At 52.7% G+C, this 19,681-nt stretch overlaps 1 protein-coding gene across 4 annotated transcripts; it reads left to right on the top strand.

Moving 5' to 3' along the window:
• The first annotated feature begins 708 nt into the window (after positions 1-708).
• GNG12 (G protein subunit gamma 12) lies at positions 709-17,845 on the top strand. 4 transcript variants are annotated; one of them, XM_058842426.1, is made up of 5 exons: positions 752-815; positions 6,338-6,404; positions 7,262-7,319; positions 16,180-16,299; positions 16,819-17,845. In XM_058842426.1, exons 4-5 carry the CDS (start codon positions 16,204-16,206, stop codon positions 16,942-16,944), a joined length of 222 nt encoding a protein of 73 aa, XP_058698409.1. In that variant the 5' UTR covers positions 752-815; positions 6,338-6,404; positions 7,262-7,319; positions 16,180-16,203; the 3' UTR covers positions 16,945-17,845. The 4 variants fall into 4 exon arrangements, with proteins under 4 accessions (XP_058698406.1, XP_058698408.1, XP_058698409.1 ...); XM_058842424.1 differs by having other exon boundaries at positions 761-815; positions 16,183-16,299; XM_058842423.1 differs by lacking the exon at positions 6,338-6,404 and having other exon boundaries at positions 709-815; positions 16,183-16,299.
• Positions 17,846-19,681: the final 1,836 nt, after the last annotated feature.

The raw sequence follows: 19,681 nt of genomic DNA, 5'->3' as shown, positions 1-19,681 counted from the left end.
GCCACATTTTCCCTGGACAATCTGTTCCATGGCCGTCATTTTCCAGCCCTTCCCCCTCCTGCAGCTCGCAGGCAAGAACCCGCATTTAAATTTTAATCCACACCCTCCCCTGCCTCTGGAGACAAATCCCAGGTGATCCCAGGATCAAAGCCCCACAAGCAGAGGCTCGCCGGGCTCGTTCGGGCAGCAGACAAGCCTCTGCAAACACCAAACCTGCCCCTCCCTGGCGACACCCACAACCCCAAAATTCCCAGGATATTCATGCTCCAACCTCTCTGATTTAGATATGGAATTCCGCGTGGCCACGCCCACCCCCGGTGTGACCACGCCCACCATTCTCCTGGCCCCGCCCATCCCCGCGTGGCCCCGCCCCGCCCCGTTCGGGGCGGGGCGGGGGCCACGCGGGGATGGGCGGGGCCGAAGGAAAAGGGGCGGGGCCGAAGGAAAAGGGGCGGGGCCGAAGGAAAAGGGGCGGGGCTTCGCTCGGTGGGCGGGACCGAAGATAAAGGGGCGGGGCTTCGCTCGGTGGGCGGGGCCGGCGGAAAAGGGGCGGGGCTTCGCTCGGTGGGCGGGGCCGTAGGGAAAGGGGCGTGGCTTCGCTCGGTGGGCGTGGCCGGATGAAAGGGGCGTGGCTTCGCTCGGTGGGCGGGCCGAAGGAAAAGGGGCGGGGCTTCGCTCGGTGGGCGGGCCGAAGGAAAAGGGGCGGGGCTTCGCTCGGTGGGCGGGGCAGAAGGAAAAGGGGCGGGGCTTCGCTCGGTGGGCGTGGCCTCCGCTCCCGCTCCGGTCGCCCGTGGAGACACCGGGAGCGGCGCTCGGTGAGTACCGGGACACCGGGACCCCGGGATTCCGGGTCGGGAGGGGATTCCCAGCGGGAATACCGAGCTCTGCCTCCCGGGATAGCCCGCCCGGCCCCGCGGGGACAGCGGGAAAGCGCCGGCCCGGCCCCTTTGGCTGCCGGGCCTGGTGGGGCGGGCCGGGCCCGAGCGGTGCCTGGCTGGTTTTGGGCTTGGTTTGGAGCTTTTGGGGTTTTTTTTTTAATTAATTCATTTTTTTCCCCCGGTTTTTTTGTTGTTCTGAGGAGGATTCCCGGCGGGAGGCAGCGCAGAGCAGGTGTGATGTGGTTCAACAAGTGGCACGGGAATGAGGCAAAATCTGCTTAATTATGTAAAAAAACCCAATCTGTTTAATTAGGCAAAAATAATTCTAAAATAGGCAATTTTTTCTTCCATTCCTTCTCCTTCCCTCCAGACCTTCCCCATGGCACCGATGGATCCCCAGAGCTGGCAGCTCCAAATACATGGAGGCCACCCCAGTTTTCTGCTAAATCCTTTAAAATTTTATCAATTTTCCCATTCCCAGCCATCAGACCTTGGGTTTTCCTTGGAATCCCGGAGCTCTGCTTGACGGAGGAAGTTTCCCACGTGCGGGGAGTTGTGGGATGAGTGTGGGAAGGAGGTTAATTAGTGGGAAGCGTCATTATTCCAGGAGGTTTCGTGTTGATACTGAGATTACACACCCTGTTGCAGTAATAAGTTTGCTTGGAATTGTAGAATTGCAGAACATCCTGAGTTGGAAGGGATCATGGAGCCAAACTCCTGGAACTTTTTTAGTTCCTTTAGTAACTTTTAAATTGAGATTCTCTATTGCAAGCTTAAATTCTTTACTATTTTTTGGGGAGCTGGGGGGGAAGAGGGTTTTGAGTGTATATTGTGATTTTATCCTGGTGTTTTTAGGAAGGAGCTGTGTCAGGAGGGGTTTAGGTTGGATTTTAGGAAAGGTTCTTCCTGCAGAGGGTGGTGGGACATCCCCAGGGAATGGTCCCAGCCCTGAGGCTGCCAGAGCTCAGGGAGGCACAGGGTGAGAATTTGGGGTTGTCCTGAGCAGGGCCAGGAGCTGGACTTGATCCTTGTGGGTCCCTTTCAGCTCAGGATATTCTATGGTTTAATTAGTGGGGCACATCAAATGGAATTAACAGCATTTTCCAGGTGATTACCTGGTGTTTAACCTGGTTTAGAGCCCCCAGGATCAGGGACACGTTCCTTGTGTGTGTTTGGGGTGTAAATTGGTTTAGAAATGCAGTTCTGGGAGTAAAGGGCAGGATTCTGTGCTGCTCAGTGCTGCTAAATGAGATTGAGGGATTAGTATGGAGTTAATGACTCCTCAATCCCTCATTTCACCCCGGTGTGGGACTCACCACAGCGTTTGGGATATCTCTAATCAGGGAGCAATCAATTCCAGAGAGGAACTGTGCATGGGCTCATTCCATAATCACCCAGCTGATGGAGGATTTTTCCTTGGAAGATGAAGTTCTCTTGTTATCCTGGAGGAGTTTCTTGGGCTCCCAGGCAGCAGAGCAACTGATCTCTCACGTCTTGCTGGTGTTAAATCAAATTATTGAGTTGTGCTCTGGGCTTTAGACATCTTTCTATTTCAAATATAATGTTTCTTTGGCAATATGATGAGTTTTTAAGTACTGGAAGTTCTTAAGTTTTTAGGTTTCTACAAAGACTTGGAATATTTGAACCAGATTCACGTTGAGTTCTCTGTAGTAGGGCCTGGGGTGACACTGTAGGATTATGGAATCCCAAATGGTTGGGGTTGGAGAGGACCTCAAATCCCATCCAGCCATGGCAGGGACAGCTCCCACTGTCCCAGGCTGCTCCAAACCCATCCAGCCTGGCCTTGGGCACTGCCAGGGATCCAGGGACAGCCCCAGCTGCTCTGGGAATTCTATTCCAGGGCCTGCCCACCCTGCCAGGGAACAATTCCTGCAATCCCAAGATCCCATCCAGCCCTGCCCTCTGGCACTGGCAGCCATTCCCTGGCTCCTGTCCCTCCCTGCCTGTTTAAAAAGTCCCTCTCCCTCCTTTTCCTGTGGCTCCACCATCCCTGCAGGAGATGCTGAACCCAACAGCTCCATGGGGTTGGGAACGTGCTCCTTCCCTGGACACAGCTTCCCAAATCCCAGTGTATCCCTGTCTGAGTGTGCTGTGTTGCGAAAGCAAATCCATATTGCTGCAGAAATCCGTGCTGCAGCCCCATAAATCCTCCCCTCTGCCCTTTCCCTTTGTCCCCTTTGCCAGAGCAGAGATCACTGCAGGGGGTGGAGGGAATCATTTCCAAAGGTTTATGGATATCAAGGGAAACACCAGCACAGCCTTGGCCGAGCCACGGAGCCGTATTCCAGGGAGGATTGAGTTGCTGCAACTCCATCTGTGCTTACACAAACCATGGGAATGGGGGGAAGGCTGCTGGCTCCTGTGTCCTGGCACAGAAATATCCCTGTGCAGGGGCAGGAATTGGAGTGCAACTCCATTGATTGGGATGGAACACCCCCAGTTCTCGAAAGACTCGTTTTTTCTTGGAAAATGGGAGCTGCAGATGTTTGGTGACCCTTGGGATTCCTGCACTGCTGGAACTGTGCAGCTGTGTGGTGAATTTTGCAGTATTACACAGTTTGGGCTCATTTTCCCAAAGCTCAGTGTTCATCCTGCCCTCGGTGTCGGGAGCTCTTGGACCCACATCATTTCTGCTCTCAGGAACAAGCTGGGGGGGAATTGGGAAGGGTGAGACAACACTGCAGAAAGTTTCCATTCCGTATTTTGTGAGGATTGAGGAGAAAGAGCCATGACAGAAGTCCTCAGGGTGACTGGGCTGTGGTGGGGTTGTCCCTGGGATTTTAGGGAGGGAGGTGGGGGTGACACGGGGATCCAGCATTCCCAGGAGATGTGACATTCCTCACTGGGGAGCTGCTGAACCCCTTCCAGCCAGGTGGCCCTGGGGAGGAGAGGATCCACTCCTGGAGCTGCTGGGAGGGTCCAGAGGAGGCTCCAGGATGAGCAGAGAGATGGAGCAGCTCTGCTGGGAGGAAAGGCTGGGAGAGCTGGGATTGTTCACAGGAGAGGAGAAGCTTTGGGGTGACCTCACTGTGGCCTTGCAGGACCTGAAGGAGCTCCAGGAAAGATGGAGACAGACTTTGGACAAGGGATGGAGGGACAGGAGCCAGGGAATGGCTGCCAGTGCCAGAGGGCAGGGCTGGATGGGATCTTGGGATTGCAGGAATTGTTCCCTGGCAGGGTGGGCAGGCCCTGGAATAGAATTCCCAGAGCAGCTGGGGCTGTCCCTGGATCCCTGGCAGTGCCCAAGGCCAGGCTGGATGGGTTTGGAGCAGCCTGGGACAGTGGGAGCTGTCCCTGCCATGGCTGGGGAACAGAACAAAATGACTTTTGAGATCCCTCCCCACTCAAACCAGTTGGGATTCTGGGAAAGCCAAGGCTTGGGGTTCAGTGTGCCCCAAATCCCTGGAGCCCCAGGCAGCGTGGCTGGGGGTGGATCACAGCTTTGGGATGTTCCCGGGCACCAGCAGCCGAGTATTTTTAGTTGTGTTCCTTTGAATATTTGGTAAAACAGGCAGCGTGTTTATATTCAGCTTCCTGTGTCCGTATCAGCGTCTTGGCATGTGATGGAGTTCCAGAGGGAGGAGGGAAAGGGAAAAAAGTGTGTTGTGAGGATTATTTGTACTGCAGCAGCTGAGGCCGGCAGGACGTGTCTGCTGGGATCAGCTCCTTGTTTAAACATTCTGCTCAGCTCAGGCAGGAGCCAGCCTTGCTTCCCCTTCTTTTTTACCCCCTTTGTCTTCCCATCCACTCTCCTGTGTCTTTCCAATCCTGCTGTGCAGGGACAGGGTTTATTTTTTGGCACACTTTGTTTTGGGATGTGTGATCCAAGCCTTCCTGCCCGGCTCTGGCGTGCGGCACCAGCTCTGAGCCCTGGCTCTCTGGGTGGGTTTTATCCTCCAGTGAGGCTCTCCAGGGTGTTGGGAGGTGGAAAAGCCCATCTCAGTCCTGCTGGGAAGGGAGCATGAATTTCCAGCCTGAATTTCCAGCCTGAATTCCCAGCCTGCTTTTCCAGCCTGAATTCCCAGCCTGCATTCCCAGGCTGCTGCTCTGTGCCATCCCCCCTTTGCTCTCCAGAGCCATTCCCTGTGCAGAACCGGTGGGAGCACATTTTGTCTGGTTTTCCCTTCCAAATGAGGGCTTGCCTTGTGCCCAACCTCCCCCAGAGCACATAACCAGTTTTCTGCTGCTTTTAAGCTGAGGGGAGAAAATTCTCCTTCCCAGATTGCAAGAGATGCCAAGGGGATGCCCTGGGACCCAGCCCTTGCTGCCTGAACCAGGAACACATCAGGGACTGGTGGTTGTCACAGAAAGGGGAAAACAGGAGAGGTTTGGATGAGATTTTGGGGATAAATCCCTCTCTGGGAGGGTGGGCAGGGCCTGGCAGTGTCAGGTTGGGGTTTGGAGCAGCCTGGGACAGTGGGAGCTGTCCCTGCATGGGTGGGATGAAGTGAATTTTGAGCTCCCTCCCTACCCAAACCAGTCTGTGATTCTGTGGTTGCTGGGAATAATTTTGAGCAGATCCCAAATGACATTTGCAGCTCTGTTTGTTGCTTCAAGCCCCCTCCCAAAGGCAGGGGTTTTGGGATGAGCAGAAAGTGTCCCTGGCTTTTATGGGAGAGGAACCATCCATTTCCCAGCTGAATCTGGTTCCTGTTGCTGTAAAACTTCCCTGGGATTCCTCCTGCAAAGCAGGGATGCTCCAGCTGGAACTGGAACTCCTGCAGTGCAGGAGGACCTGCCTGGTGCTGCCAGCCTTGGCCAGAGGGACTGGGACCCATCCTGCTGTGGAATTTCCTCATCCCACGTGCCCTTCCCTGATTTATTCCTTCCCAAGCGTGGCCTGGCCTCTGAGTGGAGGCTTTTGCAGGGGGTGCATTACAGCAGCCTCAAACTATGCCAGCAATGCTGGCTTTGTGGGTTTTTATGGCTGCTTTGATAGGAGCTTTGATTAGGCAGGAATATCAGCGTGGCTCTGGGGTGGAGGGCAGCCCCAGGAGCTGGAATTACTCCTCAGATGCATTAAAGATGGGGTTGGACTGGCTGATCCCTGAAGGTCTCTCCCAACCCAAACCATTCCGTGTGCTCCGTGGTTGTTTTGACTGTGTTTTCATCCCCCTCAGGATGCAGGAGTCAGTTCTAAATTTCTTCTCATTTTTCCCTGACAATTGCCAGGGGGTGTGAGCTGATTTGGATATTGCACAGATAAGCAGAGCAGCAGCTTTTCCATCCCAGCTTTGATTTCGTGCAGCGCTCGCACATCCGTGGAGGAGGTTATGTGTCACATTTATTTATTTTGCTTTCCCTGCTGGATGTGGACAGGACAAGCCTGGCACAGGGACAAGGACTGTGGCAAGGCAGACTGTCCTTAACACAATTTATTTCCCTCCTCCACACAATGATTTGAGCAGTGTTCATTAAAAGCCTGATCCCGTTTCCAGCAGGGGATTATAACAGGAATACTGTGCTGCCTGTGCCTTGCTCAGGACCGGCCCTTGGGAATTTCAGGTGGGTTTTTCCCTCCTTGTTCCTTGGGAATGAGGGAAGGGGATGGCTGTGGCTCCTCCAGGGCTCGGTGCCAGAGCTCCACCAGCCCTTGGCAGCCGGAGCTGGGATTCATTCCAGTGGCAATCCCGGATCCGGCCGTGCCCTGGCTGTGCCCGCTGCTCCTGATCCCAGTTCCACACTGGGATCTGTCTCTGCAGGGCTGGGAAGATGCCCTGGGAGCTGGAATTGTCTGGGACTGGAATTGCCAGTCCCTGCTGGAGGTGCTGGAAGCTGCCACATCTGTTTGCACCCCTGTGTGTGAGCAGCCCTCGCGCTCCCCGCAGCAGCACAGCCAGGAGAACGAGAGCAGAGTTTTATGGTTTTATTTGTAAATCCACTCCCTGCTCACAGAATTCCCATCACCTGATGGTTTTCATCACCCTCACAGAGCTGGGGGTGCTCACCTGGAGAGGAGAAGGCTCCAGGGAGAGCTCAGAGCCTGCAGGGTTTGAGGACTGACACCATTCCAGGTTTCTTTCTGGGTGTGTGAGGTCTCCATAGGGAATGGGAGCTCTCAGATTTGTTTGGGCAGTGATTTAAACCCAGCTGTGAGAACCCATCACTGGAGGCTGACAGCTCTGAGTCTCCAGGGACAAAGTAACCCTGGAATGGTTTGGCTTGGAAGGGACCTTAAATCCCATCCATGGGCAGGGATACTTCCCACTTTCCAAGCTGCTCCAGGTTTGAGGAATTGAGATTTTCCAATCTCAAAATATGATTTTTGTGCATTAAACCACAAGTGCCAACCCCCCCTCCCCCAAGCTTTGGCTTTCTTGCACTGTGAAATCCTTATAATTTTAATTTTATTCTTGTTTCAGGATCATTGCACTGATAAAATCAAGGCAAGCTGGTCAGGGAGCAAGTCTGCCTATGTAGGTGAGTTTCCAGTCCACTCTGGTTCTTTTGTTTCGTGCAAAATGCAAAGCAGCACGACAGGTCCCAAACCCTGGTGATTTAATTTTATTCTGGAGCAGAACAAATATAAAGTCCTTGGCAGGATTGCTGACACTTTTCACCTCATTCTTTTAACTGCCTGACTGCTTTTGTGTTGAATTTAGGGGGCAGAAAACCTACTTTTCCCACAGAAATTAAGGTTTTCCTTGTTTATTGCCCTGATTGGGAAAGACCAGCCTGCAAATCTTCATCATTTCTGTCTTTGCTGTGCTACCTGTATTTTGTTTGTCCATCAAAAAATGCAAATTATTCTATATTCCCTTCCCCCATCCTTAAAAATAGGCACTTGGATAAATTTCTGCAGCCAAGGAGGTGAAATCCTTCCCACCTTCCCAGTTCTTGGAGCATCCTGAGCCAGTGTCCTGGGCTTTATCTGCAGCATTTTCAGCCTCTTTTGGCATTTGCAAATGTATCTTTGGAGTTTTTCCCCTTTTTTTCCCAGTGGGAATGAGGAGCAGGGATTTCTTCTGTGGAGAAACTGCCCTGCAGCTCGTTGCCTTTTCCAGTCACTTCAGGCTGGTGTCTTTAAAATAACGCTGCTCAGATGTTTTTCAAAGCAGCCTTGATCTGAAAGTCACTTTTTGTGTGTGCTAAAGGTACAAAAAGTGAAGGCAGAAGGAATGCAGAGGAAAGCAAAAGCAGGTTTTTCCACTGCTCCTCACCCAAAATGTACATTGGGCTTGACAGAACCCCACAGTGGAGGCTGAATTTGAAAATCAAAGGGAGCTGCAGCCCAGGTTTGATCAGCAGAAATTACTTCTGAAGTGCAGGTTATGAAGGAACAGAGCTTTAATTAAACACCCAGAACACCAAGTCCAATTGAAGATCTTGGGAACTGTCTGCTTCCTTCCATTTCGCATCATTAAGGATTTTAATCTCCAATTAAGACACTGGCAGCATTATTTATAATTAAAAAAAATTCTCCAGTGTAGAATCTCTCAGTGCTCTCAAGTGTAAATCCTCTGAAGGAGGAAACATCACAAATGGGATGTTCTGTGCTTTAAGGGGCTTTTATTCTCTATAATTCTATAATTCTATAATATGATTATATTTTGCACTGAGCCTGTGCAAGCCAGGTGTGTCTGCATGGCCAGAATTCCCATTCCCCATCCAGCCCTGGCTGCTGCACCTCCTCCAGGAGAGGCATGGGACCAGAGCTGGGCTTTGCTGCACCTTTTCTGCTGGAAAATTTGGTTTAAAATCTGAGCTGCCCCAATCCCTTCAGCTGTGGAGCAGCCCAGAGCATCCCCATTCTCCCCAAAACCACTGCAAGTCCTGCAGCTGCCAGGTGTTTCAGCTTTCCTTTTCCAGAGTGTGATCCTTGGGGGAGGATCTTGTTTGGGGAGGATCTTGATTTCTTTCACCAAAACCTTTTCTAGCACATGTAAAATATTTGTGTCACTGCTGTAAATCTCATCTGATTCCTGCTTAAAAACCCAGTCCTGCTTAAAAAAACCCAGTCCTATTTTATAAACCCAGTCCTGTTTTAAAACCCAGTCCTGTTTTAAAACCCAGTCCTGATTTAAAACCCAGTCCTGCTTAAAAAATCCCAGTCCTGCTTAAAAAATCCCAGTCCTGCTTAAAAAATCCCAGTCCTGCTTAAAAACCCAGTCCTGCTTAAAAAATCCCAGTCCTGCTTAAAAACCCAGTCCTGCTTAAAAACCCAGTCCTGTTTTAAAACCCAGTCCTGATTTAAAACCCAGTCCTGATTTAAAACCCAGTCCTGATTTAAAACCCAGTCCTGCTTAAAAACCCAGTCCTATTTTATAAACTCAGTCCAATTTTAAAACCCAGTCCTGTTTTAAAACCCAGACCTGATTTAAAACCCAGTCCTTCTCATGTGCCAGGAACCAGGGAGCTGCTTCTCACAGCTTGGTTTGGGGTAGGTGTGGAGAAATCCTTCTCCTGGCCACTGGTTCCCTGTGGTGGGATCAGGGAGGTGGTGGATGATCCCTTTTTTTCCTGGGAAGTTTGCCCTGTGCATTTTGTGTTTCCTGCACTGTTTGCCCTGTGCATTTTGTGTTTCCTGCACTGTTTGCCCTGTGCATTTTGTGTTTCCTGCACTGTTTGCCCTGTGCATTTTGTGTTTCCTGCACTGTTTGCTCTGTGCATTTTGTTTTTCCTGCACTGTTTGCTCTGTGCATTTTGTGTTTCCTGCACTGTTTGCCCTGTGCATTTTGTGTTTCCTGCACTGTGGATGTTGTGTTCAGTCTGCAAAGCGCAGGAGCGGCTCGGGGTGCTCCTGGAAATCTGGGGGATATTGCACCACTCGTCTCTCTGCTCGTTGTGTGGGGAATGAGGGTCCCAGATGGATTCCAGATGGATTCCAGATGGATTCCAGGATGGCTTGGGAGGGACCTTAAAGCCCACCCAGTGTCACCCCTGCCATGGGCAGGGACAGCTCCCCCTGTCCCAGGCTGTTCCATCCTTGCCTTGGACCCTTCTGGGGATGGGGCAAAAGCACCATAAAAAGAGAAACGGCCCCAAAGCATCTCTGATCCCCTTTTCCCTTCACTCTCAGTTCGGTTTCCTGGCTGAGGGCAGGACCCTGGTGTTTTCCTGCTGCCCAGGGTTTGTTTTCCATTCTCTTTGGCAGCGCAGCAGAAGGAAAAGGTTCAGCTCTTCCACTGGGTGTCAGCACGGCCCCACAGCGGGAGCTCTGGGCTTTCCCTTGGGCTGATCCAGCTGGAAAAACCAGGCTGGCCAGAGCAGGGATGGAGCTGCTGGCCTGGAATCTCCTTCCTCCTCCCAGCAGGACAGGCAGTGGGAGCAGGAGCGCTGTGAGCTGTCCCTGCAGTGCTGCTGATGGAGGTGACAATGGGGACAGAGGGTCCCTGGTGCTGCTGATGGAGGTGACAGTGGGGACAGAGGGTCCCTGGTGCTGCTGATGGAGGTGACAGTGGGGACAGAGGGTCCCTGGTGCTGCAGATGGAGGTGACAGTGGGGACAGAGGGTCCCTGGTGCTGCAGATGGAGGTGACAGAGGGGACAGAGGGTCCCTGGTGCTGCAGATGGAGGTGACAGTGGGGACAGAGGGTCCCTGGTGCTGCAGATGGAGGTGACAGCGGGGACAGAGGGTCCCTGGTGCTGCTGATGGGGGTGACAGTGGGGACAGAGGGTCCCTGGTGCTGCAGTGCTGCAGATGGAGGTGACAGTGGGGACAGAGAGTCCCTGGTGCTGCTGATGGAGGTGACAGTGGGGACAGAGGGTCCCTGGTGCTGCAGATGGAGGTGACAGAGGGGACAGAGGGTCCCTGGTGCTGCAGTGCTGCAGATGGAGGTGACAGTGGAGACAGAGGGTCCCTGGTGCTGCTGATGGAGGTGACAGAGGGTCCCTGGTGCTGCAGTGCTGCTGATGGAGGTGACAGCAGGGACAGAGGGTCCCTGGTGCTGCAGATGGAGGGGACAGAGGGTCCCTGGTGCTGCAGATGGAGGTGACAGAGGGGACAGAGGGTCCCTGGTGCTGCAGATGGAGGTGACAGTGGGGACAGAGGGTCCCTGGTGCTGCAGATGGAGGTGGCAGAGGGGACATTGGGTCCCTGGTGCTGCAGATGGAGGTGACAGAGGGGACAGAGGGTCCCTGGTGCTGCAGATGGAGGTGACAGAGGGGACAGAGGGTCCCTGGTGCTGCAGGAGCAGCCAGCACAGGGCAGGGTTTGCTCTGAGGTGGGGATGGGAAGGGCAGCGTTCCCATCCCCAGGGAATTCCCATTCCAGGGGTGTCCATGGACAGCTCAGGGCTGCTCCCCCTCCACGCCCACCCTTCCACTCCTTTTCCCACTCTGAATAAATATCCAGGCTTCCTGAGTCCATCCCAAAATCCTGGGGCCTGCCAGGGCAAGGCACCTCCTGCAGCCCCTGCCTGTCAGTGTTGGGGGGAGCAGCACCCCCAAGAGCCCTGAGGTTTCAGGTGGGCAGAGGCATCCTTTGGATGCTCCTTTCTCCCAGGAAAGGGGACTCTGTGCCTCTCCCACCCTTCCTGTTCCATCCATCTGCTCTGGGGTGTGCAGGATCTGGGGGGCCTCCAAATCCTCTGGCTGAAAATAGAGCCAGGCACCCCGAGATTCCTCCAACAGATCCTTCCATTGGAGGCCTAAAAACATCAAAAATCAAAGCTAGGGAATATCACAATTGCAGAGATTTTGTGATGCTGGTGGGGAATTGTTTTATCTGCTGCTGGAGCCGGCTGTGCTCCAGTGCACGCTCAGAATTGAGTTGTTTATTCCTGCCCCTGCCTTGAATGGCAGCAGTGGCCTCCTGGCTTGGACTCAGAGCATTTTCAGGTTCTGCAAGTCATGACAAACCTGCTCCCAAGGGTGCCCTGTAGGAAAACCGAGCTCCAGCATTCAAGTCCCAACCAGCCGCCGGCCCCAAGGCTCCCACGGAGCTCCTGGGAGAGGAGCACGTGCAGAGATCCAGCCTTGGGATCCATGGAAAGCTCTCCCCACGTCCTACCCTGCCCCTGGAGTGGGGCTGTGCCTCAGCCCAGCCTCTGCCATCACCCCCTGCTTGTGCCACCCCTCCAGGGTGGGCATTGTGCCTCTTTTTCCCTGTTCTCCATGAGGATTTACCTCAGCTTGGTGCCACTCCGTGCATCCCCCTCTTCCTCTTCCTCCTCCCTGCCCGGCAAATCAGAAGCAAAATTTTATTTTCAGAAGCAAAATTTTATTCTTTTTATTCCTGTGAGCTCTGTGGAGTGTGAGTGACTGAGAGGAGCAGCTGGATTTGGGATTTGGGGTTTGCTGTTGTTCCCAGATTGTTTGCCAGGTCCCAGCTGAAGGCAGTGGGATGAAGGGATGAGGAGGAAGCAGAAGGGATTTGCAGGCAGGGCTGTGGAGCAGCAATCAGAGCCTGTGTTAGTGCTGGTGACAAAGCAGATCCAGCTAAAAACTCTCCCAGCAAAAATTCCCAGGGAATTGGGAACTTGGGAACCTGCAGCACTTGTGGTGGAATTACCAAAACCCTCAAGCTCAGGGCTGGGACTGAGCTGGGAGCAGCAGCTCTGAGCTTACCCCGCTGCTCATTTCCCTCTTTTCCCCCTTTTCCTGAGTTTTTGGGAAAGGTGGGATCATTCCCATGGTGCTGATTGTTTCTGGTTTATCCAGAACATCCAAACATTTCCAGGCTGGAGCTGCTCCAGCATCGATTCCCTGCAGCAGCAGAACTTCAGATCCCTGCTGCCAGCCCTGGATCATCCAGGGGTTGGATCATCCAGGGGTTGGATCATCCAGGGGTTGGATCATCCAGGGGTTGGATCTCCAGGTCTGGATCCCCAGGGACTGGATCTCCAGGGGTGAATCTCCAGGGGCTGGAGGGGTTTTACACTTGTAGGTGCTGTTGTTGTCACTGGAGTTGGTTTGTGTTTTGCCCAACCTGCTCTGTCGATCCAAATTTTGAGTTATTCACCTCAAAATGTGCTTTATTTCAAAAGAAACAGTTCCAAGACACCTTTGAGCCTTTCTCCAGCTGCCAGCCAGGCTTTGCTGCTCCAGTATGAGCTGGCTTTGCATAACTGGAGCAAACTGGGAGCTGTTTTCCAGAGAGAGCTGCTGGGATTTCCAGCAGATCCCCAGCCCTGCTTTAGCAGTGCTGATTTAATTACCTTTCACTCAGCAGGTGCTTCACAAGTCCTGGATCTAAAAGAGTAAATAAGACAGTCCAGAGTTTAATTATCCCACTGGAGCTGGAGTTTGGCAGGCAGCCCGGGCGGATCCGGGGATCTGCTGCATGGCAACCTCCTTACCTAAAGCCTGAGGAAAGAAAATGGGGCAAGGCCTGGAAAAATGGAGCTTTTCTGTGCAAGAGGGGCAGCTCCAGCTGTTTGCAGGTGTTTCAAGAGAGGATAAAGTGCAGGTGTGTGGCTGCAGGAACCTCACTGGAGGTTTCCTGTGGTTTTGCCTTTCCCTGGCAAAGCGCAGCGGGTGGGAATCCTCCTGTGCAGGGCTCAGGGTTCAGTGGGTGAATGAGAAAGAAATTCTCCCCTGGCAGGGTGGGAAAGGGCTGGGATGGAATTCCCAGAGCCCCTGGATCCCTGGCAGTGTCCCAGGATGGTTTGGAGCAGCCTGGGAGAGGGGAAGGTGTCCCTGCCATGGCTGGGGGTGCCAGGGGAGGCTGCTCTGGGTCTGATCCTTTTGTCTGGTTTTAGGCTGAGTCAGACCCCAGGGAGAGTTGCAGCCCTGCCTGCAGCTGCTCTGGGCTTTGGGAATCTCTGTCAGCACCACCCTGCTGTGCCTTGTCACACCCAGGGCACCCAGGTTGTCACCACGTGTTCCTCCAGGGAGCCCCCTCCGAGCAGCAGAACCAGAAAATCCTGGGGTGCTTTGGAAAGGACCTCAAATCCCACCCAGAGCCACCCCTGCCATGGCCAGGACACCTCTCACTGTCCCAGGCTGCTCCAAACCCATCCAGCCTGGCCTGGCTCACCAACCACGTTTTATTTTAGGTGCTGAATGGAAAAACTTCTTGAAAATGGATTTTTGGGGCATTTAGGAAGGAGGAGCTTCTGGGACACGAGAGATCCCAAAGGGAAAGTGTTGGGATGAGGGAGGCTCTCAGGGCTGAGCACCAGGGATCATTTCCTAGAAATCAGAGCTGTGCCCTCTCCAACTGAGGGAGAAGAAGCAGCTTCTTCCTCTTCCCTACCCCAGAAAACCCTGCCCAGGGTTCAGAACCCCCAAGTTCTGCAGAATTCTGACACCTCCAGTTTAAATCTGGGGAGTTTTGTCAAGTCCAGGCTGCCCTGTGAGAAATCCCATGGCTGCAGCAGCTCGGATCCGTTGCCAGGAACTGGGAAGAAAAACAGATTTATTGGGAGCTGACCTAGTTGCTGTAAATCTCCCTGTAGAAGAGATTTAGTAATCTTAGGAGGGCTATTAAAGCTCGTGTTTGTTTGGAGATGGGCAAATGCAGCAATTTAATTTTCAAATCTTATGGTTTGGGTTGTTTTGGTTTGTTTTTTTCCAAACATCTCATTAATTAACAAAGCTAAGCAGCTGGGAAAATAAGCACTGGAACTTTCCTAAGGAGGTCAATCCATGTAGGGTGGGAATGGATCCAGAGAATCCAACAGCTCCAGTGGCAAAGGGGGGTTTGGGGCTGGGGCAGGCAAGGCTGAGTGTGGCCTTCCCCCAGTTAAATGAGAGGATAATTATTTATCTTTTAATTTTTTTAAGCCTTTTAACTTTTTTAACCCTTAAAAAAAACCCAAAAAGTACTAAAATTACAGAAACTCCTGAAATGTCCTCTCAGAGCTGCCGTCGTTACTGGATAAAAAATGAATTCCATTGGGTTGGGTTTGGAATATTGTGAGGGGAAACTGCAGGGACTGGATTGGGAATTTGGGCTCAGTTTGTGGTGGATCTGTGCTTTTGTGTCCATGATATTCCAGAGATGATGAGTTTGAACCCAGCAGCTCTGGCTGTGCCTGCTGGAGTTCCCTGCTTGGAAGATTCATTTTTCATCCAGAGGGGCTCCAGGAGAGCTGGAGAGGGGCTGGGGACAAGGGATGGAGGGACAGGACACAGGGAATGGCTGTAAGGTGAAATTGGGAAGGTTTAGGTGGATATTGAGCAGGAATTGTTCCCTGGGATGGAATTCCCAGAGCAGCTGTGGCTGTCCCTGGATCCCTGGCAGTGCCCAAGGCCAGGCTGGATGGGTTTGGAGTATCCATGGATCTGCAGGGGAGGATTCTCTTGCTGTTTACTCCAGGAAAACAGTTTTTAGTGACAGCAGCCCTAGGAGGGAATGTCCCTCCTGTGCCTGGACAGGCATTTTCTGTCTCTTGGGAATTGCTCTGCCCAGAGCTTTTCCAAGGAATATCCCCTGGAAGTGAGGACTCAGAGCAGGATAACGCTGCTCCCAGCTGGCTGGGCTGGCAGGAGCACCAGCTGGAAATCATCCCTGCTGCCAGGCTGGCTGAGGGAAACCTGAATCCTGCAGGAGCTGCTTGGAAAGGTCACGGAGCTGCCTTGGGCTCAGGGCAGGGGCAGGAGGGATCCGCAGGCAGCAGGGTCCTGCTGGAGACTGGGACACAGCTCAGGGACAGGGCTGAGCTCCTGGGCTCCCTGCAGACCTGGATCATTTGGAATCCCACACTGCCTTGGGTTGGGAAAGAGAAAATCCCACCCAGGGCCACCCCAGGCATGGCAGGGACACCTCCCACTGTCCCAGGCTGCTCCAAACCTTGGGCACTGAGGACTCAGCCAGGGATGCTGGGATCAGCCTGTGCCAGGGATTTTATTTCTCCCCAGAAAGGGTTTCCAGCCCTGGCCCAGCTGCCCAGGGCAGTGACAAATCCCCATCCCTGGAGAGGTTTAAAATCCCTGGGGATGTGGCACTTGGGGACGTGGGGCAGGGGTGGCCTTGGCAGTGCTGGGAATGCTTGGACTCCATGGTCTCAAAACACTTTTCCAACCTCAATATTGTGTGATTCCATCCCGGTTCACTCCTTGCTTTCACTCCCTGGTGGGCTCAGGACCTTGTCCCCTTCCTTGGGGCAGCTCACAGGGAAGTTGTGGCTTTCCAGCATCCTCTGGGATCCCTGGAATCCCAGGGGAAGCTGGAGATGGGGGGGATCAAGTGGCCAAAGTTGGTCCACAGGCTCAGAAACCTTCAGCTCCAAGCTTTTAGCTGCTTGGTCCTGTTGGATATAATAATAATAGTAATAATAATAATAATAATAATTTTTAAAAACCCCTTTTTGCAGTGTGTAGTGGCCACCTCTGTGTAAAAGCAGTTCAGGGTGCTGTGCTGCCCTCTGGAATAACAACCCCCCTGTCTTTCCAAGCAGAACTTCCCTGCTCCACTGAAAATGTCTGGCAAAACAGCCACCACCACCAACAACATCGCCCAGGCCCGCAGGACCGTGCAGCAGCTCAGGATAGAGGCCTCCATCGAGAGGATAAAGGTGAGGGCACAGCCTCCTTCCCCCTCCTTTTCCTTGTTTTTCCCCTCCTGGCTGTAGGACAGTGAGATAACGGAGTGTTTGTGTGTGTTTTGTGTCTCTGTGCACACACAGCTCAGCGCTTCCCCCTCTCAAAGCTCAACAAATCCAAATAAATCCACTTCTTGTGGCCCAATATCCCAGCCAACCCTGCCCTCTGGCAGCAGGAAGCAGTTGCCCCTTGTCCTGTCACTCCAGGAGGGATAAAAATTCCTCTGGAATTATTTTGAAGCCCCTCCTGTTGGTTTCCAGTTTCCTGTAGGAGCCAGGTGGAGCCTTTGCCTGGTGTGGGCTCCATCCTTTCCTTCACTCCCCGTGGATCAAAGCAGCAGACAGATCCCTGGAGAACGAGTCCATCTCCCAGCACCTCTCCCATCCCACCTGGCTCCCTCCCAGCCCTCAGCATTTTCACCCCATTTATGGAAATGAGGGAATTTATGAGGAAAACCCTTTTTGATTCCCATTTTCCCCCTGCTGCCTCAGGTGTCCAAGGCCTCGGCAGACCTCATGCTGTACTGTGAGGAGCACGCCAAGAAGGACCCTCTGCTGATGGGAATTCCAGCTTCTGAGAACCCTTTCAAGGACAAGAAAACCTGCATTTTGTTATAGGAGAGGGGCAGCTCCTCCTGGCCAGCCCCTGCAGCCCAGCGGGGCCGGGCCGAGCGCCGCCGCTCCTCCAGGTACCTGCACCCCTGGACCCTGTCCACACCATTCCCTGAGCTTCCCAAGGCATTCCTGCTCATCCCTGTCTCTGTCAGGAGCTTTCTGACTCAATCCCTGCCTTTCCTGGCCGAGGGAATGGGCTCCAGGGTCTCTCTGCATGGAGGGGTCCTGGTGGCTTTTGCCAACTCCATCACGACCAAAGTTGCCTGAGCTTTGCAGATAAAGCAAAGTTGTAGAGATGGAATCACTGGGTTTACATTTTTTAAAATTATGGATTTTTTTTTTTGTTTTTGGTGGGGGTGTGGGGGGGTTGTGCCTGTGCTGGCAGCACCTGTTTGTGCCCAGGCAGGCTTAAAGTGCATTTTCTAGCCAAAACTACCTTGCAAAATGGTTGTAGCAGCTGCTGGGGAGCTCCAGGGAGCTGTGCCTCAGCCTTCCTCCCGCTGGCCTCTCTTCCCAGAGCTTTGAAAGGATAAGAGTTGGGAATCAGAGATGCTTTCCTTGCTTTCCAAGAGTTGAAAAAGCAGAATTTCCACCTTGGATTCTGTTGCATTTTCTTCTTGGATAAAAAACCCTGTGTTGTTATAAAACACACCATGGAAGAAATGCCAGAACAGGAGGCTGGAAGTGCCCTGGCAGAGCTGGAGGAACGCTGCCCTCACTCCCAACCCCAGCTGGGTTCTGTGCAGGGAGGCAGAACTTGTTTTTATAAAAAAAAAATAATTCATTTTTAAACAGGAAAAATGCCAAATTATCTCCAGCTTGTGGTTATGCATTTATAATTGGAGGGCCTATCCATCTAGTATATATTTTATATATACACATAATAAAAAAGTCTTTCTGTGTGTGTGTGTGGAGATATATAAACCTTTATATATTAACAGTAAATTTTGAAGGGTTCAGAAATTGTCCTGACTTCAGCTGGCTGCAAATGTCCTTCTGTGCAGGCAGCTGAAGTGATCTGCCATAACCCTGCATTTCTGGGAGGATATTTGCAGAATTTATGAACCACTTGTCATTTACATATTTGTCATTTCTGTATGAAATAATAGACCCACTTTTGATATAGATTAAAAAAAAAAAAATTAAAAAATCAACTTTGTTTAACAAATCTCTTTGGCAGAGCTCCAAAAATCAGCCTGATAGAGAAACCTGCTGCTTATCCCGTGCTTGTTGTGCAAATTATTTTTGTAATCAGAATATTTTTTCTAGTGGCAGTGGAGAAAACCAACAATGTGGCTCTGCCCTGATTGTTTTCCTGCTGTGTCTGTGTCTGTTTGTCACACACCTGGAGAGAATTAATGAGCTCTGTTAATTGCTCGGTGCAGGGTTGTGGGGAGGGAAGGAGCCTCGTGCTGTTGATTGTTGTTTTTCCAGGAATCTGGGAAGGAGCTGGAATTTTTGTTTGGTTTGAGCTCCCTGTTCCCCAGCCCAGCTCCCTGGTGTGGCTGCAGGGATGTTCTTGGTGTTTGCCCTTAAATAAAGCTTGTGGTGCTGATCCTGGGTGGAGATCCAGCACCACTGCCCAAATCTGACAGCATTTTAATCCAGAGACTTTTGGTAAACTCATCATTTTTAAAATACAATTTAAATTTTTTAAAATGCAGCGGTTACGTTTGCACTTCACTTTTTGCCATCAATACCCCCAGAAAGAACAGGGATTGTAAAATCTGGGGGAAATACAGACTCAGAAAAAATTCTGAGAATTTTTCACAGAAAAATTTCACAGAATTTTTTACAAAAGGAGAAGTGAGAGCATTGCACCCACAAGTTCTGGGAGAAGCCCACGGTGAGACCCCATCACTGCACTGCCCCTCTTGCCCCTGGCCAAGCTGCTTTGGGGAGAAAAATGAGAATTTGTGTGCAGGGCCAGGTGCCCCCCTCCACTGTGTGGTGTGGGGACAGGGCTGGGGTGACACTGGCAGAGACCAGAGGGGTCTGGATTGGATCTGAGCTTGGAGAAATAAATCTGGTGCTGCTGCCGTGTCCCTGGGCACAGGGTGGGAGCTGCCTGGGCTGGGGACAGGGACAGGGACAGGGTGGCCTCTTTGGGACCTGCCTGTGCTGAGACTGGGCTGGACACGGGGACAGGGACAGGGTGGCCTCACGGGGACAGAGACAAGGACAGGGTGGCCTCATAGGGACAGGGATAGGGACAGGGATAGGGACAGGGTGACTTCACAGGGACAGGGTGACCACTTGGGGACCTGCCTGTGCTGAGCCTGGGCTGGACACGGGGACAGGGACAGGGTGGCCTTGTTGGGACAGGGTCACCTCTTTGGGACCTGCATGGGCTGAGCCCTGAGCTGGACACAGGGACAGGGACAGGGTGGCCTCATTGGAACAGGGACAGGGTGGCCTCGTTGAGAGCTGCCTGTGCTGAGCCTGGGCTGGACAGGGGGACAGGGACAGGGTGGCCTCATCTGAACAGGGACAGGGTGGCCTTGTTGGGACCTGCCTGTGCTGAGCCCTGAGCTGGGGACAGGGACAGGGACAGGGTGGCTTCTTTGGGACCTACCTGGGCTGGGAACAGGCTGGACACAGGGACAGGGTGGCCTCATTGGGACCTGCCTGTGCTGAGCCCTGAGCTGGACACGGGGACAGGGACAGGGTGGCCTCGTGCTGGAGCATCCCAGGAGCAGGAGAACAGGTCCAGCCTCCCCTCCCAGCAGGGCTGGGGACA

Source organism: Poecile atricapillus, chromosome 7 (genome assembly GCF_030490865.1).
Source record: "Poecile atricapillus isolate bPoeAtr1 chromosome 7, bPoeAtr1.hap1, whole genome shotgun sequence".
NCBI classification, from domain to species: domain Eukaryota; kingdom Metazoa; phylum Chordata; class Aves; order Passeriformes; family Paridae; genus Poecile; species Poecile atricapillus.
This window is presented reverse-complemented; position numbering and strand designations above follow the sequence as displayed.

Coding starts and splice junctions, on each gene's coding strand:
- GNG12 (XM_058842423.1), top strand. CDS start 16,204: ATGTCTGGCAAAACAGCCACCACCACCAACAACATCGCCCAGGCCCGC. Junction 16,300..16,818: donor CCTCCATCGAGAGGATAAAG/GTGAGGGCACAG, acceptor CTGCTGCCTCAG/GTGTCCAAGGCCTCGGCAGA.